Genomic DNA, 17,060 nt, shown 5'->3' with positions numbered 1-17,060 from the left:
TTATTATGTATGATGTTTGTTCATTTGCCTAGTCTTTTAAAGCGAGATCTTTATTGGTTAATAAAAATTGGCTTTGAAACATGGGTAATAGAGTTAAATATGAATATTTACAATGCTCATTCATTGATGGTGAAGTTGATTTTTGACCACTTCTAAGTTTTTAGCTGAATGTCCACACAGTTAGAACTGATGCAATGGAAGGAAAATATAGTCACTCAGTACTTTCATAGAAGAAGGGAGCTTCAGAATTCATCCATTACATAGTCTTAGGGGTTGCAAAATGAGCTCGTAGGTTTTTTCTTTTGTGTGAGCTTGAATAAACCTGAATCTGCACCAGAACAAATGACCATGGCATTGATTTCCTGTCTGACTTCATTATACAACATCAAAGGTTCAGTGGAAGCATAGGTTAAATAAACAACACGGCAATAGTCCATGTTCTTTGGTGAAAGAAAGCTTGTTGCAAGGCTCGAAAGGTTGTTTAAAGTGAGCCTGATCGAGTATCACGCTGGTTTTAATAGCTCGCAGACAAGGTGTCTATTTATCTTTATGATTTCAGCTGTTTCTGTTTGCTATTATCACAACTTTTAGAATCAACAAATAATTTGTATCAGACAGAATGAAATGTTCACATTCTTCTCTTTGTTCTGTGTGCCATGATAACAATCAGTGCACAAAACCAATACTAGACCTTTTAAATTTTTCAGCCTTAATCTCCTTTCTTGTGCTTTATTTATATATGTAATCATATTTGACTATCTTTTTATTCTAGCCTCAATGCTCAATTATTTTCGGCCAACCTGTGTGGCAATTGGGGTTCATTAATTTGGATGTGACAACATTTGGGTCTGTTTCATTGCCCAGCTTGCTCACAAAAGTCAGTACATTTTATTATTGTGAATTGTTCAGTGATAAGGCACTGTTTAACTGACTTTGCTAAAACTGTGCCATGAAACAACTGATTCATGCTGCCGCAGCTGATTGCCACCCATGATGAGGCGGGCAGTACAATTAGCCTGGATCAAAGAAGAGTAAGTCGTCTTGTTGTTTGGGTCAATATTATCATTTTTGCAAAGTTCTACCCTGTGTCTGGATGGAGCTGGGTTCTCTGCAGCAGGGGATTTGGCCTTTATTGAGCTTGTATATATTGGTTTGCTTCCAACTGAGAAATGGAGAGTCTTGATTTATTTCAGCAAAATATTAGAATATGCCTACACTGGACCCTAGATAAATCAGCAAAGTGCTTCAGTTCCTCATTTAATTTAAAAATTCGTGTAAATATGAGGGAAGGAAATCAGATTATAAGTTATTGGTTCATGTGAGCACGTGATGCTAAAACCATGCCAATGATCCCTGATTCAGTAAATGTCTCATGTATAGTATGATAACAGAAAATACTGGAAACTCTCAGCAAGTCAAGCAGCACCTGTGGGAAAGAGAAACAGAGTTAACACTTCAGGTTGGATTTCCTTCATCAGAAAAGTAGAAAGCAAGTTGGTTTTAATTTGCTAAGAAGTTGTGGGGGGTGGGGGGGGGAGCAGTGGATAGGACTAAGGGAGTATCTCTGATAAAATGAGGCTAGGGTTGCTATGGGGACAAGTTGTAGTGGTCCTCTAGTCAAATGTGAAAATGGGGCAGTTAGAGGGTGATTGTACAAAGAAAGAAGGTTAGCAGGTCAGGGTGTGCTAATGAAGAAAGAAGTGGGGTAGGGGGAGATTTTGTCTCATGGTGGAATCTTGTTAGAGTTGTGGAAATTGTGAAGGATGATCCATTGAATGCAAAGGTCGGTGGGGTGAACCAGAGGATTTCTAACCTTGCTCAGTCTAGGAACAGAGGGTATGAGAGCAGAAATGCAGGAAGTAGATGAGATGTGGCCATAGGCTCTGTCTACTGTGGGGAAGCCATGGTTCAGGAATAAGGAAAACTTTTCGGAGGCACTTATGTGGAAAATCTCATCATCAGAACAAATACGAGCAACAAGGAGAATGGAATGGAGTCCTTACAGTAGGCAGGGTAGGAGGAATTATCTTCAATATAACTGTGGGAGTCTGGAGACTTGTAATGGATGTTCGTATCCCTGAGATGGAGATTGAGAGATTCAGAAAGGGAAGTGTCAGAGATGGACCATGTGAAGCTGAGAGCAGGGTGGATGGAGAATGGCAGCAAAAGTGATGCATTTTCTGACTTCTGTATGGGTACAGGTCGGAGACTATTGGTCAGACGTGGGAAAGTGGAAAAAAAAGTGTTCGACCTAAAGTGTTCACTGTTTCCCTCTCCACAGATGCTGTCTGTCATGCTGAGCATCTGCAGTTCTTTTGTTTTTCAATTTTTTATATACGACAGATATCTAAGCCCCATGACAGTCCTCTGCATTGGAAGCTACACAGGTTTTCTGATACGAGAGTTCCTCTGGTCTTAAGAGCTTTCAAATGGTTGACAAATCTTTGGGAGAATTCAGAAAGTCAAATAATTCCTGGTAGCAATCAGCAAGAGTGCCTACTAAAGCCATTTATTGATGGCTCCACCAGATTGGGTAGTTAATTGCAGACATTTTTTTCTGACAGTGATGAGTCTTGATCTTAAACCATTCAAGGTAGGTGGTGAGGATAACTTTGAAGCAGGATATTATATATATTGGCTGAGAGTCATCTTGTAAGTAAACTTAATGCATGCTGTATCAAGTCAAAATGTCTCAAACTTCAGAAGTGAAATGGTAATTATGTGAGCAGATTTATTTACAATGCTTATGTTATTTCATAGAATGGAGCTAATAAGTTTCAAGTTCATTATAAAAATGGTTTCATTCTTATGTTTCTGTGGCAGAGGTTAGGAGTGGGAAAAGGTTTGAAGTTGTTATCTCATAATGAGCTGTCACTTATCATTAATGTGCTCCCTGGGGAGGAGCTGCTGGCTGGCTGTCAGTCACTGTGATCGCACCGAATAATTTCATCAAAGGAATTAGCCTGAATGTGTTTTGCACTATCTAAAAGTGCTACATGGATGGCTATTTGTGGCAAACTCAAACTCAAAGCTGTCTGACAAATTCAAACATATATTGTACCAGCGACCGGGGTTCAATTCCCGTCGCTGTCTGTAAGGAGTTTGTATGTTCTCCCGTGTCTGTGTGGGTTTCCTCCCACATTCTAAAGACGTACGGGTAGGATAATTTGGGCTTTAAAATGGGTGGTGCGGACTCGTTGGGCCGGAAGGGCCTGTTACCATGCTGTAAATAAAATTAAAAAATTAAATTAAATTAAAAATGGATTAAAATAAAGGTTCTCGCTTTTTACTCATGAAAAGTACTTGTAGTTGGCGTAGCCTTTATGGTCTTTATTGGCGATGAAGCAAAGGTGTTTCCTGTTAATTGGGAAGGGGGTCGTGGGGTTGATGAGAAGTAACCACAAAGATCTGGTACTCTTTCTGGTAAAACATTTCCATTTCTGGTCCTGTTGCTGTTGAGTATAACTTCAATAGGATTTATGGCTGGGTGGGCGCAGTAGTGTAGTGGTTAGCGTAATGCTATTACAGCACTAGGGACCTGGGTTCAATTCTGCCCACTGTCTGTAAGAAGTTTGTATGTTCTCCCCGTGTCTGCGCGGGTTTCCTCTGGGTGCTCTGGTTTCCTCCCACATTCCAAAGACGTACGGGTTAGGAAGTTGTGGGCATGCTATTGTTGGCGCCGGAAGTGTGGCGACACTTGCGGGCTGCTCCCAGAACACTCTACGCAAAAGATGCATTTCACTGTGTGTTTCGATGTACATGTGATTAATAAAGATCTTATCTATCTTAATGACAGTGTTAACATGACGCTGTTTGAGTAGGCACTCACTTTAAAGATATTTGACAAATGTGTCATAGACTCATAGAAGTAGTCCATTTGGCCAATCGTGCCTCTGCCGAACATCAAGTCCCATCCACAGTAAGCCTGTTTACCAGCATTTGGTCCATAGCTTTCTTTGCCTTGATGATTCAAATGCTCGCCCAGAAACTGCTTGAATGTTGTGAGAGTGCCTGCCTCCATCACCCACTCTGGCAGTGCATTCCAGATTGCAGTCATCCACTCTGGAAGCATTTTCTAATGACCTTTCCAAGGACTATGTCGACATGGAAATAACAATTTTATTTTAATATTTTAGTTTGAAATATTTGTACTTGAAAAGTCAGAAAACTACAAAATTTGTGAAGGGTCGAGTCATTAAAAGCAGCTTCAGGATTTCTGTATTAAGCTATGCATTCACACAACTTTCAGTTGCACTGAGGTGTACTGATGGAGAATGCTGGTGTTTGCCATCGTTAACACTATAAAATCCCAGCCATTGATTCAGAAGGAGGCAAGACTTGACTGAGGTGTCCGTGGCTCCACATATTAACTACTGTTGTTTCTAATTTACAAAAATGACTTGTGCTTGAACACTATAAAATGATCAGGCTTGCTGATGATATTAAACCTGTTGGAGCAGTAGAACTGGACAAATAAGAGTGTTCTGGACTCCTACTTTGCGGGTATGTTACTTGATAAATGGCAACCAAAATTTAATATGGGTGGGTGAAAATAGCTTCCAGTGTAAACAATATGTAAGGCTTGCATTAGTATGGCACCTTTCACAACCTCTGGATGACCCTAAGCATGGTGTGCCATGGAAGTTGTTGGGCAAGGCTTTAGTAGTAGCAGTTAACTCACCTGATGGAATGCTAAAACACATAGCTAAAACAGTTGGAATGCAAGTCAGAGGAGCTTTGATGCAAATGCTCAGTGCTCTGGTTGGACTATACTTCTAGTACTACTACCAGTTGTGATTTCCAAGTCAAAAGGGAGACAAGGATATAGTGAAGGCAATTCAGAGCTGAGCTAAGGCCGATTTTCAGTTTTGGGCTTGCATTACAATAACATACTTGAGAAACTGGCATTTCAACTGTCTGAGGAGTGATCATACATGATTATAAATTAGAAAATATAAACCTAGAATATTACTGCAGAATAAATCTGTCTCAGGAAATAAGTGGATCAGGTTAGTGGAAGGGAATGATTGGGCTGCTGTTGAATTTTTTCTACCCAGTGCATGATCAATGTTTGGAATTGGATTTTAAGTATGGCAGTGAAGAGGAAACTAGGTGTATTTATAAAACAATTGAGTGATGCAAGCTTACTTTCTGGATAGGTACACTAATGTGTGCCAAAGGTTATTTCTCATATTTAATATTCACCATCAATGCCGTGAGGCTAGTATCATTAAGCAAACTGACTCCTGAGGCTGTACAACAACTTTATACTTGTTCACAAAGCAAGTTTATCATATTGAGAGAGAGGGAGGAATTGTTTTACATTTTATAGTCAAAACTATATGTATTTGTATTCATGAATTTAAGTCTGGCTGAGGAGTAGATTACGGATGAAAGCTAGGAGAGGAGCAATTTCATAAGTTAATAAATTTCTGCATCCTGTTTTAAGGTGCTTCCCCCTAACATTGTCCATATAATATAGATTTTAGAAACAGTTACTGTAACAGAATGACAACTGTCCTGTTTCATTTGACGAGGGATTCCAATCTGTTTGGATTCCTCTGTATGCCAAAGATGAACCTTTAACAACAAAGCCTGAGAGACTAATATTGTTGCTACCCAAGTCAGAGAAATAATGACCTCCACATATAGTCATGTCACCATTTTGTTTTGAGTGCTAAAATGGGCACTCAAGTGAGGAAGAGTCTTGCACTCATGTCGAGGTGGATTTGTTGTATGTGATTACGAGTAAGATGATTCAGTGAGTCATGAAATCATACAGCATGGAAACAGGTCCTTCAGTTTAACTCATCCATACTGACCAAGGTGTCGAGCTGAGTTAGTCCCATTTGCTTGCATTTGGCCCATGTCCCTCTGAACCTCTTCTATCCATGTACCTGTCCAAATGTCTTTAAATGTTGTAATTGTACTCGCCTCGGGCAGCTCGTTCCCTATACCCACCACCTGATTTATTGAAAAACTTGCCCTTTGGTCCCTTTTAAATCTTTCCTTTCTCACCTTTCCCCTTTCTCCAATGGCATCAATAACGCATGGCAAATACTCAAAACACTATCTCATTTAATGTCCCATGCAAAGGACCTGAGAATTTTTGGTGTACCCTTGCCCCACACTCCTTCCGCTGCTGCCTAACTCGCTGTGTCCTGAATTTCCCCAGTGACTAACAGTGCTTATCTGAGAGAACTATGTGTGACCAGAGCTATTTAAATTGATTTTGTGGAACATGCAGCTTAATTGCTGGTTTGTAATTTCAGGCTGCCAGTTAGTGTTTGGGTGTTGCTCAGTTGAGTTTTTGTATAAGGAGGGAAAGTTCATTTCTGCCTGCACCGAGCTGGCTTTTGCTTTTGCTTTTGCTATCGTTATGTTGGTGGCTGACTCAGAAGTACTTCTGTCTGTACTTTTGGGTGGTCCCGTGAAGCTGCCTTCAGGCTCAGAAGAGGAAGAGCAGCAAAGCAGAGAACAGGAATGGCTGGAGCAAAAGGGATGAAGGGGGGTGAAAAGAAGTCCAAATTTAGCACAGGTATTTTGGAACATTAATACATCAACCTAACTGAAGAGCGATGTATGAGGTGCAGCGGCTGAGCTCTATTACCTCCAGCAACTACAACTTGAATTTCATGGATGACATGGTCCTTTGGGCATTAAAATCATGTGGCCCTTAACAATTATACTGCAGACTGTAGAAGATGTTGCAACATTCTGGCTGTGTGCCAGCACATTCTGGCTGTGTGGCTTTCACAAGGGCTGTGGTGGAGGGCATGGAAGGAAGGGACACCATGTGCCTCTCTGACAGAGTCAAGGACATTCTCTTGCAAGAGCCTCAGAAAGCCTATGGTTCCGTACAAGAACAGGCTGCGCATGACCTGGAAGACTCTCAACAGTGGCTTACCCAAATCCAAGGTGACATCTATCCGAACAATCAGGGAACAAGGAATTCAGCATAGTTTTTATCAAATTGCAGGTTATGAATATCACCGGCAATGCCAGCATGTACTGTCCATTCTTAACTGACCCTGAATTAGGGAGGCAATTAAAAGTTAATTATGTTGGTGGGTCTGGAGTCACAATTAGGTCTTTCCTTCCCCAACGATCTTAAGTGAACCTGATGGGTGTTTGCAACAGTCGTTTCATGTTTGCCATTGCCGATAGTAGCTTTTTGCTTAGATTTATTTAATCATGGGAATTTATATTCCCCTGCTGCCAGGGTAGGATTTCAATTGTCTCTCCAGATTAGTGGTTCAGGCCACTGAAAACTAACCCAGTAATTTAACCACCATGTTACCATTCCCACATGAGGAGCTGTTGTGAGATATCTGCCTTCTTGACCCTGCTTAGCCACTCAAAAAAAAATCTTGATCTTGTTCCGCAAATCCTCTATTCACGCCCATGGCAGCTCTAAGAGAGCTATCAGGAGAGTTTCCATGGCCTTGCTGATGGTGTTGACCACATGACCCATTATATCATAGAATCACTTGAGCGGACGGAGGAAGTTCAGCCTATTGTGTCTTGTACAGCAATCTAGTCAGTTCCATACAGTAGACCTGCAAGTTGTTTTTCCTTGTGGCCATCCTACCTTGAACAGAATGGTCCCTAGGCCTTACCTTGATACAGGTTAGAGCTGGATTCCTCTCACAGTCTGCACCACTGTGCACGAGTTTGCTAGCTGTTGCCTTATGCACTGGTTCCTTGTGGCTTTGTGGTCCCTGAAAGTGTACTTCAGAGTCCTCTGTAGCAAAGCTAGCATAAGACTGCCCTTGTATGAGCTGATACTCATGGTTTACTATCACTCTGACCCAGGTCACCGACTTAGTCTCCAACGGACACATGGTGTCAGCCTCTGAGCTGGTGGTTGGGAGAATGAGATCAAGTGATGCTATGTTATCAGAGCTGGGGCTCCTTTTTCTGGCAAGCAAGAAGAGGGAATATCTTGCTCTTGTAATTCATTTGTTCCAACGTCTCTTCTCACACATTGTAATTAATGCCTGAAGAGGATTGTCATCTCTTCGAAAGAAACAGTCCTTTTGTTTTTACCTGGACCTTTATCTGAAAACATGGGAGCAAGTATACAGGAACATTAAGCAAAAAAACAAACTGCTGGAGGAACTCAGCAGGTCAGGCAGCATCTTTGATGAGCAAGTATAGAGGAACATTATCTTCTCAGGCAGTTCCTCTGAGATCGAGGATAGCCTGCTTCCACTTTGGCTTTGTGGGTTCTGAGGTGATTGATGAGGCTAATGTAAGAATCGCAGACGCTTCCACAGATGGGGCAGGAGGTGCCTGATGGTGCAGGTGGGTGGGTAGTTTGTGAGGTGGTGTGCTCCTTCTACCACGTGCAGAGGGCTTCTGTGTGCTCCTGATGCCTGGACTTCAGTCTGTCATTACCATCCGTAATGCTTCTCCTCCACTTTGAGCAGTCACGGGCCAGGGGTTCCCAAGAGTCGGTGGGAATGCTGCACTTTTTTCAAGGAGACTTGGAGTACATCCTTGAATCTTTTCCTCTGTCTTCTTTGCGATCTCTTACCCTGACAGAGCTTGGAATAGAGTTTCCTGTTTCATATTAAACACTCTTAGGTCCTTGAACCTGTTCCACCACTGAGACCATGGCTGATCTGTGAGTTAATTCTATATCTGTCAATCCTTTCAGTTTACAAAGATCATAAATCCCATACTTAGAATTACTCATCTATTAGCACCAGCTTAAGGGTTCCAGATTTCTCGCATTCTCTACAGGTAGAAATGTTTCCGCATTTCATTCATGTACGGCATGTTTCTGATTTTTAGATCATACTCCCTAGTTCTACATGTGGTAGAGAGTGGAAAGAGTTTATCCTATCAATTCTCCATAATATTTAGGAAATCATAATCTAGTCACTCCATGACCTAATAATGTGGCCCCCAGTTTCTGCATTCTCTAATGGGTTTAACCTTTGGAGCCCAGGTACTGTATCTTCACAGTAAACCTGTACTGCAGTCCCTCCATGACCAGTACATCCTTCCTTCAGCTGTGATGTCTGGAACTGCTCGCACAACTTGCAATTCCAGAATGAACTTTCTGTCCAAAAAACAAACTGCTGGAGTAACTTAGTGGGTCATGCAGTATCTGTGGAGGGTAATGGACAGTCGATGTTTCGGGTTGACACCCTTCATCTGGATGTCCAGCATCTGCAGTCTCTTGTGTCTCCTTTCTGCTCAAGTTGTTCCCTGGAGTCAGAGTGTACTCTCTCAAGAAGTGCTGGCTTCCATTAAGCAATCTTAGAGCAACTCTTTTTGACTTTCCAGTGAATAGTGCAAGCAGCCAGAGATTACACATTTCCTGAGGATACTAACAGAAATATCCAGTACAGGCCCTACCTCCTAGCCAGGTTTTCTAGGTCAGTATTGACTGAAGCCCTTTGCAATTATCCCCCAATGGAAGATACACTTTGAATCATTCTTTGTCTTGGTGTTGAAAATATAAAGCATGATGTAATTACATTTAGCAAAGCAGATCTTTCTTATTACTTGCAGCAATGGCTAAAAAATTATGGCTAGTAAAAAAAAGGTTTGCACCTAAACTCATGTGAATCACATGCCCAAAGGCAAACTAAAATTGTACTCCTATGATTGAGGAACCTTGGATCTTTTAAGAGGTTTATTTTGAAATGACCACTGTAAAATAAAGGATTATATTCTAACAAAACCTGCTATTTTGCTCTTCTATTTAATATTACTTGATTATTAGGTTTGCCAAAGAGATTAATCATTTTATTGGGGTCTTTTTCCTTATTATTTGAGACACCAGGAATGTAGGTAAGACCGCACCTGGAGTACTGTGTTCAGTTTTGGTCTCCTTACATATAAAAGGATGTACTTGCCACAGAGGGAGTGCAGCAAAGATTCACGAGTCTCATTCCAGGGATGGCAGGTGTGTGGTATGAGGAGGGGCTGAGTAGATGAGGCCTACATTTTGTAGAGTTTAGATGAATGGGAGCTGACCTCAATGCAACACATTATTCATTGAGAAAGTTCTTCTGAGGCTTGATGGGCTGGTTCAGGGAGGATATTTCCCCTGGCAGAGGATATGGGGCTGGCCATTTAAGACTTGGATGTGGAGAAATTTCTTCATGGAGAGGTGGTAAATCTTTGGAATTCTCTACCCTGGTGGGCTACAGAGGCTCAGTCATTGTGTTCATTAAAAGCAGAGATTAATAGATTTCTGGATATTAAAGGAATCGAGGGATTTGGAGATAGCAAAGAAAAATGGTGCTGAGGTAGAAGGTTAGTCGTGATCTTGATGAATGTCAGAGCAGACCGTTGCTCCTATTTCTTACAATTTTGTATGGATGATAATAATAATAAGGCTCATGTTATGTCCTTACAGCTTTCTATTCCACGGTTGCATCCATATCTAGTTTTTTTTTGTTCACAATGCTAAAATAGCTTGAAGAAGCTTGAATTATACAGCTGCTTCCAATAATACATCATATGCCTTTGTTCTTTTTAGGTCTGTAGTCGAACCTTACAAAGTGGTTTTGAATTTGTGCAAAAATCAATTTGTTTTCCCAAGGCAGAATGTCTTTTATTTTTAATTTTATTATGTTAAAGCTGTTATTCCCTGTTGTGTCTCCCTGCTCCCCTCCGTCACCCACCCCCATTCACACCAACATCCCCATGCTCTTATAATCTCTGTGTATGTTGGCCCACTTCAGTTTATGGCAAAAATGTTGCTTCAGTGTTTATGAGGGAGACTAGCTGGGTTGAGGTGACACAACCAAAGTAAAGAAAAGAGTATCTAGGGGTTTTAAGTTAGAAAGAAGGCATTTCTTTGATAAACTAGTAAAACTGGAGAATATAAGCCTCTGATCCAGATGAATTTTATCCCTGAATGGTGAAGGATGTAAGGGAAAAGATGGTGGAGGGATAATAACATAGTTATATGAAAATAATGAGGAAAATGAATAATGCCATCAGACTGGGGGAAAGCCAGAGTTGTTCTTGAGACTGATTCGCCTTCAGAAGGGAAGATTATACACAGCCAACTGTATTGAATTGTTTAAAGTTGTAAAAATGAGATTTAAGGATAACGTAACAGATTTACATTTCCAAAGGCCTTCATTTAGGTACCAGAACATATCCAGTGAATGGGCGGTGGCAGAAATCAGGAAGTAGGCGTTAAAAATATTACTCACATTGGCTGGAGGTGATGTTTTCCTGCAGAGGGATTGATGCTGGGACCACCGTTCACAATTGACATCATCAATTTGGATTCTGTAATCAAAACTACAGTTTTAAGTTTCATGAATGACACCAAAATGTGGGGATTAGTTAATAACTGAACAAAACTGAAAAAGAACTATCCAACATTAATCAATGTACAGGATGATGTCATAAAGCAAATTATTTTTAATGTAGAAGAGTCCAAGGTGATGCATGTTTTGTAGATGAGGAGATTAGAATGAATGTTTTTAAGAGAAAGATGGATTAGGGACATGGAGAGAAAGGACAGACTGGATGGCTTTTTGATACAGTGGGTTGAGGCTGATATGGAGCAGGAAGTCTGCCACGGACCCTGTCTGTGTAATTGATTCTCTATCCAAGGATCGCCTAAGTAGCCTGTGCTCAGGTCTTTGCCAGTTAGAGTGGCTGCTGCATAGTGCTCAAAGAACTTGGGCTAAAATTTAATCCAAAAGAGCAAGAAAGGCAAACTGTTAAAATACTTTTTAAGGTGAGATGCATTTAGACCAAATGTAGCTTGGGTGAAGCCAGCAGTGCAAGACCATATCCTTGATTAGATCTCAGATAGATGTCTGTCATTATTGTTGAAAATGAATTCAAATGAGGCAAGATTGGTGGCTGTGTGATTAATCCTGGTGATTGGGCATCTACCTGGTTCACAGATGAACTCATTATGAACACTGCAGAGGAAGTATATATTGCTGAAATGCAGTATTTGAAATCCAGCAGAATTTTAGCTGTGACTCTCCATCTCCCAACCCGTGTGATGCTAGGAAAAGTGAGTTACTTCTGCATGATAAATTCTACCAGAAGGATGGCTGAGATTGAGGCTATCATTTTTTTTTATAATTTGAAGTTGTGTTCTTCAAGATAAAGTTGTTAATTTGTCCATCAGATGAGAACACAAGAAAATAGGAGCCATCCAATATGATTAAATATGATTGCGGATGCAATCTCACTGGCTCTCCACATGGCTTTGGAGCACCTAGACAGCAGCAAAACATACGTCAGGCTGCTGTTTATCAATTACATCTCAGTGTTCAACACCACCATCCCCTCAGTATTAATCAACAAGCTTCAAAACCTGGGCCTCTGTACCTCCCTCTGCAACTGGATCCTTGACTTCCTTATTGGTAGACCACAGTCAGTGCAGATCAGTAGTGACATATCCTCCTCGTTGACAATCAACACAGGCGCACCTCAAGGGGATGTGCTTAGCCCACTGCTCTACTCTCTCTACACTCATGATGTGTGGTTAGGCACAGCTCAAACGCCATCTATAAGTTCAGTGATGGCACCACTGTTGATTCTCAGATGGCGACGAGGAGGTGTACAGGAGTGAGATAGATCGGCTGTTTGAATGGTGTTGCAACAACAACCTCGCACTCAATGTCAGTAAGACCAAGGAATTGATTGTGGACTTCAGGAAGGGGAAGTTGGGAGAACACACACCAGTCTTCATTGAGGGGTTAGTGGTGGAAAGGGTGAGCAGCTTTAAGTTCTTGGGTGTTAACATCTCAGAGGATCTGTCCTGGGCCCAACACATTGATGCAATTATGAAGAAGGCACACCAATGGCTCTACTTCATTACGAGTTTGAGGAGATTTCGTATGACACCAAAGACTCTTGCAAATTTCTACAGATGTACAGTGGAGAGCATTCTGACTGGTTGCATCACCACCTGGTTATGGGGGCTCCAATATGCAGGATCGAAAGAAACTGCAGAGGGTTGTAGACTCAGCCAGCTTCATCATGGACACAACCCTCTCCACCATCGAGGACACCTTCAAGAGGCAGTGCCTCAAGGAGGCGGCATCCACCATTAAGGACCCTCACCACCCGGGACATGCCTGCTTCATATTACTACCATCGGGGAGGAGGTACAGGAGCCTGAAGACCTGCACTTAATGTTTCAGGAACAGCTTCTTCCCCTCCATCATCAGATTTCTGAACAGTCCATGAACACCACCTCATTATTCCTCTTTTGCACTATTTATTTTTGTAACATAGTAATTTTTATGTCTTTATGTCTTGCACTGTACTGCTGCTGCAAAACAACAAATTTCATGACATAGGTCTGTGATAATAAACCTGATTCTGATTCTGATAATGCTTGATCTATCCGGGTCTCAAAATCCTTATCCACTTCCACTTTAACTATTTCTACTCGTCTTGCCTCCACAACTTGGTGTGAGGCAGAGAATTCCAGAGATCCACAACCCTCTGTATGAAGACTTTTAAAATAAAACAGTAACCTCTAATCTTGCTGCAGAACCAAAAGGTGTGGTAAATTGAGAAACATTGTTATTGGCGCTGGAAATCTGTAACACTGAAGATATGGCTGATGCACAGTTTCATAAGAGAACAGAAGCTTCATTCTGCCTCTAAATACAGAATGCCTGACATGAGATTGCATGATGTTGCTGATAAGACTAAAAATATTTCCATTCCGGAGCAATTGAATCCTTTGCCTTCATTTGCAGCTTCACAAAGGGAGATCAGAATCATAAAATAGAAGATGGATGCACTAATCACCAAAGGATGATGCATATTTTTCAAGAAAATTATGCAATGCTGCATGACCAGTCAAACCAGTTGACATTGCAGCTGAGTTGAACAACAGACTTGACTCCAGGATTTGTTTCGGCATGTATTTCCTTTTCTTAAATTGATGAGAACTCAGTATTTGCAGAATGCATCTCAAACACATTTACAAACATCCCTTTTTATTTTGAAAACCGTGACAACCTCCAGCTGTCAGAGACCCTTGAAGTGTTCATATGGTATTAGATAGCCAAGCAGAACCCTGTTGTTGCATCACATCCTTAGACTATTTGGGCAGCTCTCAAAATCTGGATTGTTTTGTAGGCAAATTTTGTCTTTCTTTCTTCTTGATGTGGGGGTATTAAGGAAATCGTTCCCGATGAGAGAAGTAAAATGAGGTATGAAACTTGGACCTCTTTTTGGGTGATGTCGTTCAATATTTCTTGTCTCCTTGTTGAACAATAGAGAGCACAATATATTAGCTTTCAATGATTGAGGGGCAGACTAAAGGGCTGAATGGCTTACTTTTGCTCCTATTTCTTGTGTGCTTGTGTTATTTACAGTGCTGGAGTTGCATGGTCAAAGTTAGTCTAGTTTTATCTCTGTACCTTTAATTCTATATTTTTGTTTCTAGGTGTACTGTATCTTCAGTATGGAGATGAAATGACACAATTTACAATGCCAAATGAAATCACATCAATGGATACAGTTCATGCACTCTTTGTACGTGCCTTCCCTAAACAACTCACAATGAAGATGCTGGAATCTCAAAATGTAGCTGTGTATATTAAGGATGAAGCCAGGAATGTATTCTATGAGCTAACTGACTTGAGGTAAGCAAATGGTGCCAATGTTCGTATTGTTAACTCGTACTCAGTTGGATACGGAACAACTTTGTTTCTAAAGTCCTCATTTCAGTCAAAAAATGTACCTTGAGTCATCAGATTTGAATGAACTTGCATACCATTGTAGAAGTTAAGGTTTGCTTTTGTAAATACATTTCAGTAGGTGAACTTAAATCCACTCTCAAACTGGTTGAAATTTTCTCTGGAGTTGCAGTAATATAGCTGAACCAGCAAAATCAAAGTTCACCCATGTTTAATTGTGGCCATACGCTCCTACTGTGCTAAACCATGATACGTCTTTGCTTTGTGTTAAAACATTTTCTTATATGATAACCTGTGGTTATGGTTGTTTCAAATAAAACCAGTGCAAACAGCTGTAGTTGGCAAAATCTGTTTGGTGGACTTATATGTGATACCTTATGTTCTGGGTCAGACTTGGAAACTATTTCACAAAAGGCCAGATTGTGATTGATCCACATACCAGCAGTTACAGGAGTAATTAGCTTGCTGGACCAGTGAAGTTCCTAGTGATTCCTGACCTTCTCACTTCCCAACCTCCCACTTGGCGGCTCGGGATGAGTGAAAACCTGAAAACAGCAGCATCACTGGTTCAGTGTGGGATTTGTTTGGGAGCAGAGGATAGGTGAAGAAATCCCAGAGTGGGAAGGCTGGGGTTGGACTGGGATGGAGATTGTCTTGGAAGGTTTTGTCTGGGAGCAGAAGTGGAGGTGGTTAGGGAAGGAGTGAAGTTCTGAACTTTTACCTCATAGTATCGTTATTCCTCCAAATAGGACTAGCTGGGATAGACATCTTAGTTAGCATGGATGAGTTGGGCCGAAGGGCTTGGTTCTGTGCTGTGTAACTCCATGACTGTCATAGAAGGAGGGGTATTGGGTAAAAGGGTAAAGCAGGCTGTAAGGTTAAATTTTTATATTCTTTAAATATTCCCTCCCTCTCAGGTTATTGATGTGGAGAAACTTGGACTTCGCGTTTAGGATGGGGAGGGGGGAGTGAGTATGAAGCCAGTTACTACCTCAAGAAAGGGTTCACCTGAAAGTTGTTACCTCGGGTTTCCGTGTCAGTCACCTGGGAGGATCAAGCATGACAGGCCAGCAGCATGCATGAGGCCAGTCATGTGACCTTTCCCACAAGCTGAAGATCAACAAGCAGAACTAAGTGTGCCAGAGGCCCGGCCTGCCATATTTAGTTACGAGGTCAGCAGCCCCGGTGGTAAATAGAATGACGCCCATTACAACCATATACTGTCACTTAAGCATGGGTATCATCTGATTGGATGATCCAGCCCAGTGGCCAAGAAGCTTTGGTATCTGAGTAATTATTTTCAGTTTTCAGCATTAGTATAAGTGCCGTAACCCTAAATTCACGGGGTCATCTGTATGCCATTGGCTTAGAGACATCAGCTTTGGATTTATTTGTGCTCAATGTTGTTTGTGCATCTGAAGTAAAATCACGCAATGTTGGAGATGCTCAGCAGGTCAGGCAGCATCTGTGGAGAGAGAAACTGAGTTAATGCTGATGATCCTTGATCGGAACTGGGGAAATTGAGGAAACTCGTATCTTTTCCATTGCAGAGAGGAGAAGGGGGTGGGGAGAACCAAGGTAATGTCTGTGATAGGGTGCTGGCCAAGAGAAAATGGATGACAGATTGGGGTTGATTGAGAGAGGTTGGTGAAGGCTTGATAATAGCAACTAATCAGTTGAAAAAAGTATGAATAGAGGGAGGAAAAGGGTAACCAAAAAATGTTTGTGCATCTATGTGCTTGTCATCATTCTTCATTAAGCAGTCACATAAATTGTATGTTCTTTCTAAAGCTGGCTATTTATAGTTCTGTGGAAATAGAGCATTATCAGTACAGAAAATATACTTTGTTTTATTTGTATGAATGTTGCTTTACTCTTGGACAGTAAATCTTTCCAGTTCATTGGAACTGAATCTCTGCCAACTCCTACATGTCTCTTTCTTTAGTTACATAAGTTACCCTGTGTTTGGTAGAGTGGAACTGAGATATGTTGCTGAATCATGAACAATTCTTTGCTTCTCATGTTTGTTCCATACCCAGACTGTCATGTTTTGCTGTTTGCAATGGGACACAGTCTTGAGGATTCTAATGCATGTCTCCATTAGCTGAAGGTTTGACTTGGGCAGTAGTTACCTGGACATCCCCCCAGCAATACATTAAGATGCTTGTATCTACATTCTTACCCTTCAAAGCTCTGCATTTCCATTAGCTGATGAGGGCAGCCATTACTAGCTTGTCAAGTCTTTATCTTCAGTGTCAAGGTTTGCACTTTTTCCAATTACTTTGTGGCAGCTTCATTTCCTCATCCAGCTCAAAGATCACCTTCATCCCTGGGATTTTAATCAAAGTTCTACTCAATCACTATACTTTCTTTACAAACATCCTACAAAATATTCTT

General features: G+C 41.2%; 1 protein-coding gene across 13 annotated transcripts in view; it reads left to right on the top strand.

Moving 5' to 3' along the window:
• si:ch211-285f17.1 (sickle tail protein) overlaps window positions 1-17,060 on the top strand; it is a 500,571-nt gene that overhangs the window by 357,787 nt on the left and 125,724 nt on the right. For 12 of the 13 annotated variants that reach the window (XM_052017058.1, XM_052017057.1, XM_052017071.1 and 9 more), the window contains one exon: window positions 14,411-14,609. The exons of the other annotated variant lie outside the window; for it this stretch is intronic. In XM_052017058.1, coding sequence (XP_051873018.1) covers window positions 14,411-14,609 — 199 coding nt within the window. The remainder of the gene's footprint in view (window positions 1-14,410; window positions 14,610-17,060) is intronic. 13 annotated transcript variants of the gene reach the window in all.

The sequence above is a fragment of the Pristis pectinata genome, chromosome 5, assembly GCF_009764475.1.
Source record: "Pristis pectinata isolate sPriPec2 chromosome 5, sPriPec2.1.pri, whole genome shotgun sequence".
Taxonomy (NCBI): Eukaryota; Metazoa; Chordata; class Chondrichthyes; order Rhinopristiformes; family Pristidae; genus Pristis; species Pristis pectinata.
This window is presented reverse-complemented; position numbering and strand designations above follow the sequence as displayed.